General features: G+C 35.6%; 1 protein-coding gene across 7 annotated transcripts in view; it reads right to left on the reverse strand.

The window, feature by feature from the left end:
* The window catches only part of LOC117409405 (nck-associated protein 5-like), a 195,036-nt gene that overhangs the window by 35,433 nt on the left and 141,953 nt on the right, over positions 1-17,650 (reverse strand). For all 7 annotated transcript variants that reach the window (XM_034015403.3, XM_034015421.3, XM_034015438.3 and 4 more), the window contains 4 exons: positions 17,019-17,057; positions 16,005-16,124; positions 3,389-3,493; positions 295-483 (listed from right to left, as the gene is read on the reverse strand). In XM_034015403.3, coding sequence (XP_033871294.3) covers positions 295-483; positions 3,389-3,493; positions 16,005-16,124; positions 17,019-17,057 — 453 coding nt within the window. The remainder of the gene's footprint in view (positions 1-294; positions 484-3,388; positions 3,494-16,004; positions 16,125-17,018; positions 17,058-17,650) is intronic.

Genomic DNA, 17,650 nt, shown 5'->3' on the forward strand with positions numbered 1-17,650 from the left:
TTTAAACAATGTTTCACTTATCAAATATACAATTGAATGACTTAACAACTATTAATTAAGGTTTAAAGGGAGGTAGAGAGCTGGAAAATAAAAAACGAAATCGTGGAACACTACCTATAACACAACCTGGCTTCAAAGAACTTGAATAATGATATAATGTCAAGATCCCTAGTGCCAGTGGTAAATCGTGTCCACACCAACACATGTTTTTTAATCCCCAAATACTTTAAATCATTTGAAATGTTCAACTGCATCGTTCTAAAGCAAAAAGAGAAAAAAATTGAGTTGCTTTACCCTTTTGCTGCATAATTTTCCATCATTCCAAGTGTAGGAGCCACTGGAATATTCGCTGCAGGCACTCGACAGGGAGAGTTCACTGCTGCTGCAGCTGCTGCGGGGGTACAGTTGTGTTGGTACTGTCAAACCTAATTGACTCTGGCATTTGAAGACAGGTATTTCAGATTTCACATTCTGTTGGGACTCCTGCAAACACACAAAGAGATGTAATTGTCCTGTGCATAAAAATAGAATACATGTATCATATACATACATATACCGTATTAAAGTAGATAGGAAACCAGTAAGACTAAACTCTGACATAACAGAAGCAGATTATATTGGTCCAGGCCTATTTCAATAATTCTAAAACCTGCATCCTATATACACACACTCTATCTTGCAACTGCAAGGCATATTGGTACAGAATGCTTGAATAAACATACACCCGAAGCAAGATATTATTTACCTGAATAATGTTCATTTGAAGAAGGTGGGTATCATCTAAGAATGGTGCTTCAACTAAAAAATGTTAGCATGCTAGGGTGTTAATCCTCGACACCAAGAGCATGTGGGTTCACATCTCAGCACTGTCAGGACGATTATTGGCTCAGATTTCATTAGAAATTGGCTTCTGGGTGCCAGACTATAGCCAGCTAAAATGAGACCAAATTAGCCAAGTGCCCGCAGTTGGCCCGGTGGTAGGCAGTGACCCATACTGGGCACAGGGTCATCCGTTTAGTCTTATCTGGACGAGAGCTGCTATTAGACCACATTAAGATTTACTATGAAGGATGCAAAAGAACCTGAAATCTAGGAAACATGCAAATCATAGTTCTAAAAGTGCACAGCCATTATCTATATCTTTCTAAACCTGATTACCTTTTACAAAGCCTAAACTTGTTGAATAATATTCTGTTTATTCAATTATGTTGATGGAGAGCAGTAAATGATTAATGCTGTGCCTAACTTATCTATTTGCCAATAAATCTAGTACTTTGTCACTGCATTGTCTTGAAAATGAAATGAGGGAGTATTAGATTAATTACTTTGTCACTATTAGGAGAGACATTATACACTAGGAAACAAACATACAGCATCTCTTTATTAGATATGCCTTTTTTAATACATTTTGCAAGGAGAGTGTATAAATTTGAGACTGAAGAAAAAAATAATCTTTTTATGATCCGACTCATTCCCAGCAGTGATTAAAACTGCTTATTCTTAATACAGTCAGTATTTATAGTAAATGATTGTACTCTCATCAAACCAGGAGGGACTGGAAGCAGTTTTGTAACGCTTTTAAAAAAAAATTAAAAACAAGAAACCAAACTTGTAATTAAAGATCTTTACACATCCCTTTTAAATGAACCTGCCTACTGAATTTTTTGGTGCAGCAATCATTATCAGAGTTAACATGTTTGTGCATTTGGACCATGTCTGCTGTGGGCTATGCTTTCTAATAACTTGGGCTTTAACACATAATTTGGTTTTATGAGTCTAAAACTGGCTGGATTGGAAAACATCCTCAACTTCAAAATCCTTATGTAAGCTGTCACTACATATTACACCACTGAGACTGTTTGTGGGTTGCTTGCTTTTAATTTTTAAACGCAATACCAAAACAGCAATCACACACTCCAGATCTTGGCAAAGTCAATGTAATAGAAGCACAAGTACTTTTTGACAACTGTATTATAGTTAAATATATAACAGATGAGGCACTATAGGCTGGACAAGTTAAATTAATTTAGAAGCTCAAAAGATCTACTGAGAACGAAACTAATTTTTGAAGTCTAATTTTGGTTTCCTATCTACTTCAATTCTTTATGTAAGAAACTCTCCGATGTACTACCATCCATCTCGCTTGCCTGCAGTACTCTAGTAGTTATCACCGTTCTCCAAAAGGGATTTTGGTTGACTGTGACTAAAAGCTTGGCTCCAAGCAAGAGAGTAATGGATAACAGATAGTATTTTTTTGCAACTCACGTTTTTGTATTGCATTGCATTGTGCTGGCGAAACTGAAAATATATGGCAGTACAACTTTGAAATCTGTCACTCTATGTGTTAATAAAACTCATCAATCCATAACCTGGCTATCAAAATGGTTATCAGTATGGTATTTTTGTAATGAACACAGCTGACTAAGAAGTGGCTGTTTACAACACTGCCTTTTCTATCACTTAAGAGCAGCAGTGGCTGCAGTCACGCTGTAATGCTGTTACATACAGCATCATTCATTTAGCAGATGTTTGCCCAAAAGCTAAACAAATAATTGCACCAAATATCTACTCTTAATTTTTCAAACCAATGGCTGAATGAGATCTTATGCCCCTTGGATTTTCCAAGCTGCAGGCTGAACTATATTACAGATTACAGTTAAATCCAAGCAGAGCAGAAAGGTTACCGTGTTCCTTATTATTGGATCTTACACCTCAGGTCCACCTAGCCAATGCTTTTACATGTTCTTCATGTCAGTTCTTATGCTTTCTTTTTTATGAGACATCAAACTGAAATTCCATGGTAATTGTAATAGATATACAGTACAAGTTAAGATAAAATGCAATTTAAAACACATTCAAACCTTATAATAAAAAATCAAACGCGGCCTGATTTACTTTCAAAAGGTCTTTGTCAGCAAGACATTATAACCGTGCTAAGTACGTTGGCCTTTGGTTTTTTTTTTTGGTTTTTTTTTTTTGTTTGTCAGACCTGCATAATGATACCCCCTACCCCCAAATGTGCTGAGCACATGCATTTTTAAAAGTTCATACTTAATATATCATACAAGATGGATGAGTAATATGTTACACTGTCGTTTACAAAGGCCTTCTTGGACATTTCTCAGAGACGATGAGCTGAAATCAATACCCAAAACAGTGTCCCAGGGAAATGACTGAGATTTATTCCTCTTTGAGAAAAATGACACTTTGTGCTTGCTCTATAAACCAGGAACATGATATTAAATTTCAGAGAGGGTAGCATATTTAATCTTTGATAATGTTTTTGGAGGAAGAGCATTATTTTTCATCTGTGATAGCCAGGCAAGTTCTGCAGGATGGAGAGCTTTATAATAAACAGGAATGGGGTTTTAATAAAATAGTTGCTTACATGAATGTCAGTTTCTGTGGTTCGTAACTGCAGGAAGCTTTTACTCCTCTCGGGCTCAGAGAGCAGGTCCCCGGCCGACAGGTCCATGATGCGCGAGTGGAGTCTCTGCAAAACAGAAGACGAGAAATGTAACAAGGGAATAGGAGAACTGTGGGAAGAATAAGCACTCGTCCACCAACACAGTTTACATTAAGAAAAAGTATGTTTTTCTGTTGCAGTATCACAAATTCCCAAAGTTTCCCAAAGGAAACATACAGAAAGAGTAGCTCATCTAAAGATACTTTATGAATTGAAAAACATCTTCTTAGCTTCAAAAAGTCATATATATATATATATATATATATTGGTATTTTTTAAATTACATTACAGCGAAATAATGGAGAAGACAGCTGTGCTATTAGCTCCCTTAACGTACTCTAAATTGATAACCTTGTGACATGCAGCAGCTGCTTTAGATGAGATTGCTTCAGACCAGGTGGGGGAGTTTAAAAGTGACCCTTTTCTAAATACCATTGATCTGGTGCAGGGCTTTCTTACACAGGTTTAACTCAAAGTCATTAATGTCATCTGTTAGGAATAATTAATGTGAATCGAAAATAATTGCATTGGGGAGCTGGGGACTCCAAGGATTTGTATGCATTCATATTCACACACTACTTGATTATATACTCTATTCTTTTTTTCTATTGCACTCGGGAGGAATGCTAAACCAAACATATTTCCACATATTAATCTGCAGACTAGTTACCAATGGTTTTCTGCTTGTATTTCTTCAGATCTACTTAACTGCAAATATAGAAAACCACATGATTTATGACAGCATACTGAGCCAAGGGCAACTACAGCTTCTGTTCTGGGATCTTTCCCTCTTGTATTTATTTTTGGAAATCCCATCATTGCTGTCACTTATTACAGAAGTTCTTGAAAATGCAAGAGAACAAGGAGAGTCAAAGTTGTTCTCACTGCCAGAAAGTTGCAATTCTTTAGACAGTGGCACCTGATTTTTTAGCATATTGGTCACATTCTGGTTCTTATAAAAGACAAGAAGTCACCTTCAGATACTGATGGGCTGTACTCAGGAGACTGTGTCAAAACCAAAAAAATTCCTTAAGATTAATTAGAAAGTCATCTAATTTATCTGATTTTAATGAAGAGATTAAACCTGGATAGGTGGTGCACAGTTAAGTTTCAAGTATAAAACTTTTCTTATAATGCTGGTTTGTTTTCCACAAAAATGCTACAAATTTTGCCCAGCTTGATTTAATTGGTCCCTATTGGTGCAATATATCAATGATATATAATTGGGATACTGTATGTAAGTTTGTATTCCCTTTTTCAAGCTCAACTCAGCCAAAGAGAACGTAGGTTTAGAAATTCACTAGGAACTTAACCCCTGTCTGAGTTCAATAGAAATCAAGCTTTTGAAGTAGCGATGCCAATGGGGAAACACATTACTGCCACGATGGATCCAACACAGATGTGGAAATTAAGAGTTCCTTCAATATAAAAGAAACTATCATATAAAATACATGATAGTGTATCTCAGTTTCAGAAACACTGGAAATAACTGAAGCAAAAAAAGAAGAAAAAGTTCTGCTTTTTATGACTACAGACAGTCTTTTTTTTCTTTTATGTCAGAGGCAAAAGCACCGCAACATGTGGTACGTCCAAATGGCAAGCCTTGCAGACAGGCAGAGATCCAAATCTCTCTGCTCGCAATGCATAAAGAGCTCGGTATGCTGCTGTATTCCCCTGCATGCATGCTTTTTTGATCACCAACAATGTGAATAACTTCAGTGAAAATGCTACATAAAGACGTAAACTGTCAGGCTCTACCCTGCAACAGTGCAACACGTCTGACAGCTAAGCAGCTAGGACCTCGGGGCAAGGAACCACACAACTTGATCGGTCAGTTTCCAAGACATCCTCATAAGATTAGATATGTGTCAGTGTTTCCTGTTGTGTGGAGTAAGCAAGTGCAGGGAATTATAAAGTACAGTGCACAGAAGAATCTGCTTAACAAGACAAATCCACCACTGACTTTAAGGCAATCGCATCATGTTTCCTTCAGATTTTGAAAACTTGTTACACTTCATTGCAGATGATAGCACCTGACAATTGGAAGAATGGATGAAGGAAGGCACCCAACTCAAATTTCATAAATCTCAGAGGACAGACAACAGTAAGGTGTTAGACTGAGGATTTGATGCATAAACATAAATAACAATATAATCAATCAAGACTCCACTGAGACGCTTGCCGTTTTCATAAAGCTGGTTTTATTAGCTTCTCTGCAATCCCCCAGGACTTATCAGTGTTTGAACTGCCACTGGACCAAAAAGCTATGCAATGGGGTAATCTTTAATCTTAGCTTCTTGGCCTGAACACGATCAATCTTGTTGTTGTTGTTGTTGTTGTTGTTGTTTTTGTTTTTTTGTTTGTTTACTGCTCACACTGCAGACGAGGTCAGAACAGGTGAAAGTAGACATTAAAAATATAATATAACAACACTCAGCTGATAGGTATGTGCTTTATGTTGCATAGCTTTGAATTGGCAGGGTCTAAAATTACATTTGCATTATCTTTACATTCTTCTTCTTCCCATAAATTAATCCACTCCTCTGTTCATCAACAGTAACATGATTCTATTATGTTACATTTTCTTAATAATGCAAACAGCATGCCGCCATTGAAAATCTGATAAACATGTGATCATTGAATTGTACTGTTTGGGAAGTTTCCGACTGCCATTGTGCAAAGCTACAAAGCTCTCATCAACATTGTAAAACTGCTTCAATTTGCATGTCCACATGTCAAAAAAAAAAAAAATCCAATAAACCTGCCATGCTGAGGGCAGAATGGGTCACACAGCAAGCTCATCTTGATGGTTAAATACACCGAACAGAAACACATCAGGATATTTTACAGAAAAGCATAAAGAACACATTTTTCTTGCAATTACTGAACGGATAATTTCCACGTGTCATGTGTCATGCGCCATGTCTCTGTATTAAGCATTGCCTTTGCTTGATAACAAGTCAACCAGTAGCTTTCAAAATTAGCTAGCTTTCAACTTTTGTCTCGCGTGAGCATACCCTCCTCTACATTCTTTCCAATTATAATCCACTTGTATGCCAAGAACTGACAAGGACACCCTGCCATTGTATAAATCAATTCTTATGAAAATAGAAGACTTAATAAAATATGTCCTGATAAATTATACTCTGGGCTCTTTAGGACACAAGCTGCTGTCTGAATTATAATACTGCTACATATTACATGATAAATATAACCACTCAAACAGAGCCTCTGTTCAGCTTTCAAAAACCCATCCTTATTAAAGCAAGATCCCTTAATGATATCCCTTAAAACTAACTTGCAAATATACTGCATGATGTCTCTATAAAACTATAAACACTATGGGTTTGTGTTTTTAGCAACATTGAAACTACAGTGTTGGTGAACGTGTGTTCACGTGTGCAAGTCAGGCAAGCCAAAGCCAAGTCACAAGGCAGTGTCTAGTGTGTGCAGTATTAAAACTGGTCTAAGCCTTTATTTGTTCACAAGCATGGATGTGAACAGAAAGAGTGTTATTGCCTAATTCTGTCCCTTTCTAAATCATAGGATTTTTTTTTTGCTCGTTAGGAACTGTGAAATTGCTGAGGAGCCCAGAATCAGGTATGAATGCACCTCCACCTCCTACCTTCCCAAAACAACCTCATTTCTGAGAGCTTTCCTTTCCGCTGGAGCAGCTTAACTCTGAGCTCAGACTATATAATTAGAGACTAGTTGCCAAGTATTATTTGAGTTTTGCTAGTCTGGCTCCTGTCCACTGGGATCAGTAAAAAAAACTAGTTTTCATTACAAGGCTCTGAACATCCATCAAACGGGAATTAAATTCCCTCAGTCCAGCTTAAAGTTGATAGATGCTAAAGAGGGAAGGATTTCCAAAAGTTTTGAAAAGGTGCATTGTGTCTACCATCAACCATAAATGTTTCTGACACCCCTAAAATACTACCCCAATATACCTACCCACTTCACTTTGCCCCGTTTGATTTGTGAAAATGTAAGATCCCAGGGCACTTGTCGTAGAACAGCAGGGAAATTGACCCCAGCGCTTCAGGCAAACTCCCCTGGGAAACCTTAGTTGCTCATCCTTGCATGGACTCAACAGTGCTTTGGATAATAGTCATTTCATTATTATTATTATTTATTTCTTGGCAGACACCCTCATCCAGGGCGACACAGCCGTAAACAAAAATACATGCTCATATGCCCAGAATGCACAAACCTCTGTAAACATATAAAAAAAGTCCCTCCTTTTGGAAACATCATAATGTAAAAAGAAAAAGAAGGCAACGTGACTCAATGGAAAACTACAAAAGAAACACCAAGGATTGATTCAATCAAGCACTTACTACTCAGTACCTGTTACATGGTACTATTCAATCATTCTTTGCATCCCTAGGCACCACTATTTTAATATATGTCCCTTGTTTTAAATACATATATACATGTAGTGCCCCTCTGAAAAGTTTAATGTCTCCATAGAACAGGCAAATCACTCAGGTATTTATTTCTTGTTCATGTTTCCAGGAGTCAGAAATAATCTAAAACAATTAGGTAAGCCTCAATAAGATCTCGTTATTGACACAAATGTTGATTGATGCTGGCTTCTACAGAATTGGAATCTGCAGATCAATTCTCTTATTAGATTCTTTCTTGCTGCTGCCACGGTCATTTTATCACACAGGTTGGTGCTATCAAAAGCTGCCTTATCACTTTATAATGGGTTAGGTGTTGTCACTTGTCTGTGGCATCAGGTATGTGATTCACAATTTCAGCTGCGTGAAGCAGCACATCTAAGCTAAAACAATCAGACTTTTGCCTTGAGCAATAGTGTAACTACCACACTTTATTTGAATTAGGAATTAAGGACTTGACCTAAAGAATTAACACATTTAGGTGGTGCAACAATACCTTGCCTAAGGACAATTATTTTTTATTTATAAACATCAGGGATATAAGGAACTTTTTTTTTTTTTTCTATCATTCAGTCTCCTAATTTAAAACGGTATGTTGGCAAGTTGTTGTTTAATTATGAGATAATGAAAGCAAATTACATTTTAAATAATCTGAAAAGGTGTTGAAATACTTTTGCTAATTATCCTAGAAATAGGCATACAGTGCATTAAAATCACTTTATTTAACATATTCATCTATCTATCTATCTATCTATCTATCTGTCTATCTATCTATCTATATATGTGTGTGTGATGAGTCCCGAGATTAAATATGTTCTCGAAATGTACTGCAGCCCATATGGTATTTTTTAAATGGCATGGATTTTAAAAACATGCTAAAATATGCTGTTGTTCAAGATATCTGTCAATACTACTCTGAATAGAACATACCTTTCTGGGTTCATACTCCCTTCGTAATGCATAAATGACAATAGCAAGTGTTGAATTCAGAGTAGTATTGTAGCAATCTTTAAAAAGACACCACTTGCTGGGTCTATAAAGAAAAGCCAAGGCTCGTAGCTCAAGGAAATGTGGCTCTTTATTATGCAGCAATCCCCAGCCTTACAGTCTAAACAGAACCTCTGCAATACGACTTTTTGATGTCACAAAAGTACAATGCAACTTTTTTTTCCACCACATGGGAAATAAAATGTTAATATATATTTATTGATCCACCTTTTTTCTTTATTCTATTTGTGAATAGTTTTCTGTTGTAAATGCAGAAGATGTTTCTGCTAAATGCAAACTGTTATTTAAGTATTTAAGGGACTAAAAGGAAGTGTAATGCTACTGCATAATTGCTACATATTTCCAAACTAAATGATAACAAATGTAGAATCAAATTATTGGTGTTTAATCTTAAACTGACAAGGGATGCAGTCTGAGAAAAAAAAAGAAAAAAAAATCTGTAATCTACAGATGCATATGTTTAGGATTAAAAACGAATTAATTAAAAAAAATTATTTAGTTTAGTTCGCAATACATTCTTATACAAATGTATTTTTTTTTTAAATGTATAAAGCCCATGCCTGCTACTTTTTATAATTTACAAATATTTAGCAGCCTGTGAAGAACATATGTTAATACAAAATAAAAATACCACTGTTATTTATAAAAATGGATTATTAAAATACTATTGTTTATTTTACACATACACAAGGTGGTATTAGTGAGTCATTAAATCTGCAAAACACTAAAAACTTCCCTCCATAAAAAGATTTGCCATTAAAAAAAGATTTCTTCCAATTTACTTGCAGACGCCACTTTGCAGTCATTGCTTTTACACTCTTCCGCAGTCGTATTTCTTAATGAAACATCAGCCCTCTGGTCGAGACCTGGCATATGGATGCCATTTTGATCTTAGTGGATACTAATAAAAGCTGTGCAGATTTCTGAAAAATGAATGCTATTATTAAACTCTAACCTTTCTACCTTGGGGGGTAAGTAGAGACAGTAGGAATGAAACTGAGATGCATCTGAATCAATATTTTGTAGTGAAGAAAGACAGTTTTACTATTTTAGGAATTTAGGAGCCTATGGGGGTCATTCTCGCAAGCAATTCCATCCTCTAAAGTGCATTTCAAATTCAAGCTGCTTCAGACATTGCTAAATCCACTTTTTTCATTTAGCCATGTAGTTACGTGAACATGAGCAGAACAGTATATATAACCCCTTCAGTCACTGTGTGCATAGTTGTACCATCTATTTTATAATGGCAGGGCAACTTCTTGACCTCAATAGAGTTCACACAAACTATTTAAACATTTCAAAAGATTTGATTCAAAACGTGTGGCTGAACTTGTGTGTATATGTGTTGGAGAATATGCAGAACAATCATGTATCCTTAGGATACATCTAAAAGATATGACTTTAACAAACTAGTTCTATGGGAGCCCTTATAAACTAGTCTTCAGTCATGTTGAACAACAGTGTAAAAAAAAACATATTATACACTGAACAATTAAGTACTGGCTCTTTCAGAATAAAATGTCCCACCAGATTGCATTTTTTATATTTTTTGCCCAGTCAGAAGAACAGTCATGACTTCAGGCATAAAGCCTAATGGTGTAAGACCAGCTTTAGCTATGCCTTTGGCTACCTGTTTAAATTATGCTAAGGCACGGTGAATTATACTTGCATTAATGCCTTTGACTTAAGTCAGGGCCCTTCATTATACCACAGCAAGGCCAATTCACAGAGCTCAGAGAAATATAAATTCAGTCAATATATTCTGTCACCTGTTTCATGACTTACTTGTTTAATAGGGGCACAAATATTTAATTTCACCATCCAGTACTGCCTGTAAAGTTTTATATTGATTTGAGAATACTGTATTTGAATTGAATTCAAGCATATAAAAAAAAAAATAGTGTTGCTGCTCCTTCTTAATGTTTTTTTCCACTTAAACACTATAGTTTAAAATTAAATTTTAAAAAAAAGTATCTAACGAGCACTGAGAAATAATAATACAAACACAGAAAAATACATTTAAATAACAAAAACAAGGCAAACAGGTTCTTAGTAGTTATGCAAAATACGTTGATAATGGATAATATATGTTTTCTATGTGCATTAACATGTGCTTTGTACCAGTTAAATAACTTTACAGAGTTCATTAAATATAACCTTGTTAACTAGAATACAATTCGCTGTTAGAATATTGACCAATAAGACATTTTCAAAATAAATCAGAGCCGACAGTACAAAGTGATGTGTTAACCAATAGCTTTAGTAGATGGGCAATTAGAGTGTGATTATTACAATACAGCACAACGATCAGCAAGTTTAGGAAGCAGTCTTATGCAAATAGCATGACAAGGCACATTTAAACTATTACAGACATAATGCAAAAGTCTTTGGTGTAACCCCTGGTCCAACAGTGAGCTGAATAACTAAAGTAAGGCTTAGTCTCATAGGAGAACCAGCTGTTTAGCATGAGCAGGCCATACTGTATGGGCTTTCAAAGTCTAAAACAGTGTCAGGAAACAAACTAATGTGACCTTTTGCTGCTGAAGGTTATTAAACTAGAGCAGACGTGCCGCCGGATACTTTGCAGCTAAAATGTTTTCACTTGTTTCAGCAAATGAAACGACAATCAAAGCTTCTTCAGGCTGAAATGCATCGCCAGGGGCTGGTTGTACTAAACGGATTCGATCCTGGATCTAGGCTCCTATTTCGATCTTGCTTCAGACCAAGATCAGAGTGGGAACAGAGCTTCATTGAACATTTTAGAAATGGAGAAATTAAATGTTTTTAGTTTTGAACGAAGGAATAAACAAAATAATGTAATTCCTCCATTTAAAACAGCTCTGATCCCAATTTGATCCTGCTCTAGGGTTGATGGTTGCAAATTAAACGAATTAAACTGTAATATATATTAAACAACAGAGATGTTTGAGATACACCATCATAATACGTAAAGGAAACTCTTTTTACAATTGCTAAAGTAATCTTTAAATAAGCACGGTGTATTTAGATAATTGATCGACATAACGATAACTTAATAAACTTCAAATATTAGCAGGATTTCACAAAAACATCTCCCTCAGATTATTAGATGAAAACGGAGATACTTTAACATTGTAGAAAACATTAACGGTGCATTTAAAAGTAGCCATAAATACTATATTAAGAATTTTAAGGAATGTAATAAGAAATCATGAGTTTCCATTTATTCAGTGTGGGTTTTGGTCGCATTTCAGTGCCTTTATTTGAATATTAATAATACCCAGAAGGTTCCACATGGCAGACATTTGTTTTTTACATCATTAGCCTAGAAAGCCAACATGGCAATGGAACAGTTAATTCACTAATGGACCTTCTTGTTTCAGAGATATTTGGTGGACAGATCTTATCATGGGATACAGTATTTCACATCCTCAGCATCAATGACTTAGTCAATAGAGTCACAAGGCCTTGATATGGAACAGAATATGGCAAGTAAACCATTACTGCGCTGGGGGGGGGGGGGGGGGGCATCTGGGAGAGCAATGAGCACATTACAAACATATGATACAATCAGCTCAGGACGTTAACTTGTACTATGAAGAACTTTAAAAAAAAAACATTGCAATATGTATAGGTCTGTCCAAAATGTATGTTTGAAAGCAGACTATTTGTGTATTTGAGGGGAGGGTGGACTGTACTTGTTTAGTCAGCTGCATTTAAACAGTAATGTTTCACATTAATTAACTTTTTCTGAAAACTGCTTACAAATGACATGGAAAATATCAAATTTGACAGTGCATTTATTTTCACGAGTAAACTACAAAACGTGATACAAATGTGGCCATTTTTTCCCTCTATTAGTTGTTCCTTAGTTACCATGTCTTTCTCTTAAATTCAGCCTTGTCAGCTGTTACTTCTGTTCAATTATTTTCTCCTGTTTTTAATCCTAATTTAGAATGTCCATTTCTGTTCCCTCAAGGCAGGAACTCCCCACAACATCAGGAAAACTAAAGATCAGTGGGTGTCCTGCAATCCAACCACCCAGCCTTTTATGCACAGGTGCTCAACAGCAGATCACGGCAAGCAACTGGCCTCTGGAGAACATGGGCCAGCCCTGCAGGTGTGCTCTCCAGCACACAGGGTGCCTGGTCAGTAGGGCTCACATTTGCAACCTAACCATTGCAATGGCCTGGCCAGTGCAATGTGGGATCTACAAACCTTTGCTCCCCAGACTTCATGACTCATCCAGCACAGCATGCAGTTATTCCTTTACCAGGTGAGCTGCAAGGATCCCCAAAAAACGAACTGAACTTGAAAGATACAATAGATAGATTGCCACTTATGCACTGTGCAATTCAAATTCATTCATTACTAATTACAATATCAATAGTTTTGTGTGTGCTTTTTTTTTTTTTACAAAACCCCCTGTGGGCTAACAATACATTTAATTACAGCTGTTCTTTGAATATTTTCATTCGGAGGCAAGAGATGGGAATTCATGAGACAATTCTCAACTTGCTCTTTGTTTGAAGGTTTTTCATTTTCAAACAAAGTGATACCTAATTTGAATAAGTATACAGCAAAAAGCTTAATTTTAATAATGTGTTCAAGACGAGCATGCTTAATATATTCAGAACACATTTAACTATCTAGCAATAAATTGTTATGAATGCTTTTGTATATTGTGAAAGACCCAATATTTAAAAGCAGCAGTCCCAGAATTATATTCAATTATATATATATACTAGTCAGCAAATACTGGTGATGTTTTTAATAAAGCTTCAGTAATTTTGTCACAAAGCATTTAAGAACTATAGTTAGGTTGACCAGATTTTCAAAGCTCAAAACCAGGACGCATTGTTAAAAAATTGCTAAGATGAAATAAACCATTTAAATATAGGCTACTCTTCGTGTTATCTTTTTTAACAGGTAGCTAATTTCAGTGCACTCCCTGGTGTATAACTTGTGGCTAATTAGTTTAACTTGCCATGTTGTGTTACATACATATTGCTACTTTTATATTTAGTTTTTTAATAATAATAATAATAATAATAATAATAATAATAATAATAATAATAATAATAATAAATTATGTAGATCGTCATTAAAAATACATTTACTTTTTGGCATTTTTCTTTCTTTTTTTACTCACTGTGTCAGGATGGCTCTATTCAATGACGTTGTTGATGTGGTTTAACCTGGTGGATTTGGATGCTTGCACCCTCTCACTGCTCTGCCTAGTGCCTGGGCTAAATCCCGGGAGAACTGAACAGCTATGAAATTAGCATATTACACATAATTGTAGACTCATATTGAATATAAACTAAATGAAAACAATGGGGTATCTGCCTTCATTGATTACCACTGTTTTAATTACAGTATTAGCCAAATTAAGTCAAATTAATTGGACTGTTTTCTTAATTTTACAGGCCCATTGGGAGATGCTTTATTACTGTCTCAGTCTGTTAGAGCAAATGTTAACTGATGTAATAACTATCACTGTCATTTTAATTTAAAGTTATCTTTAGAATCAGGGTTATCACAACAAAACCATTTCTGGTGGTACCTTTAAACCGGAAATATGGCATACAGTAAAATGGTTTAAAACACATGGCTATGTTATTTCCTTGACTTCATTCTGTGACCTTCATTGACAAAGCAGGTCTTGTCCTGGGATTATTGCCTGGTTGGTATAAGGCATATAATCTTTTCAACAGCAAAGTGCAGTCTTTAAGTGGTAGAAAGGTTGCAGTGCTAAAGCAGCTTACAGTCTTAATTGATGGATAATATTGATGTAAAGCACAAATGTCCAAGATTCTGTCAACTTCAACATATCTAATTTTAGTAATAATAATAATACTATTAATACTAAAATTAGATATGTTTAAACTCTGGTAGCTCATCTACTTCCTAATGTACACGTGTTATAAACAGGAGCAGGGCACATATCAAATTCAGCTGCAAAAGGTTAAAGAAAGACTCCTCGCCAAAGGATCATACCCTTCTGTGACACTGCACCCGTTTTTCAATGCTTCACTCACATGAATCTATGAACAGTCATTCTTCTTTCATTTCTCAGAACTGACGCCTGGCCCAATCCTATGTGTCTATCATCTGTACCTTTTTTTCGGAGTCGCATATTGCCTGACATGGGTTTGAAAAGAAATCACAAGGATTTCTGAGAAGCAGCGACCGATTTTAAGAAACAGACCAAAGAAAAGCCATACTGTAAATAGAGTAACACTGTGATGGACATGGCTGTCAATGTTTATTATTATAAAAAAATATCTCTTATTGGAAACTCGACTTCACTTTTTATCGGGTTTTGTGCTCTTGGACATGCCAGATGATGCTCTATTTAGTGTAAAAAAATCATACAAATTCTGAGGGATATACTGTGCTGCAGCATCTTGTTAATTTGATATCAGATAAGAACTTAAGAACATAAGAACATAAGAAAGTTTACAAACGAGAGGAGGCCATTCAGCCCATCTTGCTCGTTTGGTTGTTAGTAGCTTATTGATCCCAGAATCTCATCAAGCAGCTCCTTGAAGGATCCCAGGGTTTCAGCTTCAACAACATTACTGGGGAGTTGGTTCCAGACCCTCACAATTCTCTGTGTAAAAAAGTGCCTCCTATTTTCTGTTCTAAATGTCCCTTTATCTAATCTCCATTTGTGACCCCTGGTCCTTGTTTCTTTTTTCAGGTCAAAGAAGTCCCCTATGTCGACATTGTCTATACCTTGGTCGACATTGTCTATACCTTATAGATGGGCTGTGTCAGAATGAATTCCCCAAAAACCAAGTATCATGTACTGTAGAATTTTGTATTTATATATTTATTTTATTAAAGAAAAGCTTGCTGTTTTCTTTGTATTCAACTCTGGCCTCTTGCACACAGTACGAGCTTGTTGTCAGTTTGAACTCCTATGTGCTAATACTTCACACCAAAAATGTTAAAACACTAAAATATATTGTACTTTAACATTCAATAATTCCTTTAGTTTTGCTTGAATGAGAATAGGCCTATGCTGTATATAGAGTGAGATGCTGTATGGAGAACACCAGCCTGCTACAGAACTAACTAGAAACTGCATTCATGGAAGCTCTCGGGAGTATAAGCGACGTTGGTCTTTAAATACGTACTTGAAGCAGCAAATCAGAAGCTGGCCGGACTCGCTGCTGGAACAGAACACTGAGCGTTCGATTCTGCTGCTCCAGATCAAACACCCGGGTCCGCAGTTTCAGACATTCTTCTCTGAGATCCTGCAACACAGAAACCAGCAATGAAATCATGTGCAACATGGCACTCTGTCATGGAGAAAAACCACCAATACTATCCATACGCTAAATACTCAAAAGCAGTATTCTCTTTGATTTACCTTTACATAAATAAATAAAGAAATACATACATTAATACAAATAATTATACCAATCTAAATGCATTAAGTTCACAGTTCTTTCTGTCCCTGGTATATGTACTGTATTTTACAGAGAATTCAAAAACAGCAAACAGCTCTATATCCAAGGAGAATCAGGATCCAACAGGACACTCATCAATCACTAGAAAAAGTTAATGAAGAGGCGGAAGCCAAAACGTTGTAGCTTATTATGTAGCATATATATATATATATATATATATATATATATATATATATATATATATATATAAACACATGATACATGATACATAATACACCAGCTTTGCAAAGGGGCAAGACCCAGACCTTGTATTATCTATAAATGAAGAACTGTAATATAATACCAGAGGCCCATTCAGGATCCAAGCAGTGGAAGGTATCCAGCATGCTAATGTTGTGTCTGACTATGACAAATCTAGAACAATGCTTTCCGGTTTATTAACCATTAAAAGCATGGCAACAGAGAATGAAAATACAATATTCTGTCAGGTTAAAAAAAATAGATATTCAAATCAATAGATCGGAACATCAAACTAACAGAGTGCACTGCAGTCAATTTTGAATTAATTCTCCCCGACACCTTCTGTTCCAATTCCAACCCTAATACTGTTTTTTTGTTTGTTTTTTTGCCTATTTTGTCACCTGAGGAAGAGACCTCTGTGATCTTGCATTAACACAGTTTATTGGTTCACTGAACTGTAGAAAAATATAAGACACATCCAAAAAAAAAAATACAAACCTTTTGAGTTAGCAAAGCCTGGACAACCTGATTTGCCACCTTAAATGAAAGAGAACGAAAATTAATGATTTATTAAGGACACGTTGAATCTGACATATTATTATTATTATTATTATTATTATTATTATTATTATTATTATTATTATTATTATTATTCCATATGTTACCACAAAAGCAAGCCCATTAGGTTTCTACATTTTCAAGGATATAATCAACTTTGATTTCAGGCTTCTGATGCGGTAATAACTTTGTTGAAAGGATGCGATAAAGTCTTAGTGCTGCTGTGGGCCTTCATACCCAGCAGAGTGGAACAGATTACACTCTGAAGGTTTTCATGATGCTTAATTGTTTCTTGATCCAATATTGACAAAATGTTGCTGTATTCATGAAGGTTGCTGTTTTAAAGCACTGATGTAAATTAAAATACTCATTTTCATCCGCCTGTGTGTGCGATCTGAGTGGTGCTCAGACCACAAAGCATAATTAACTTAGAATCAGATTACAAGACATTGATTGGTGTTTTTTTTTTCTTTTTTGTGGTTTGAAGGGATTTGAATGTACATACAGTACAATGTTTTATGCAGTGGTTGTCAAACACTATTTTATTGGGGATAGCAAATTTCAAATTCATT

The sequence above is a fragment of the Acipenser ruthenus genome, chromosome 10 (genome assembly GCF_902713425.1).
Source record: "Acipenser ruthenus chromosome 10, fAciRut3.2 maternal haplotype, whole genome shotgun sequence".
Lineage (NCBI taxonomy): Eukaryota > Metazoa > Chordata > Actinopteri > Acipenseriformes > Acipenseridae > Acipenser > Acipenser ruthenus.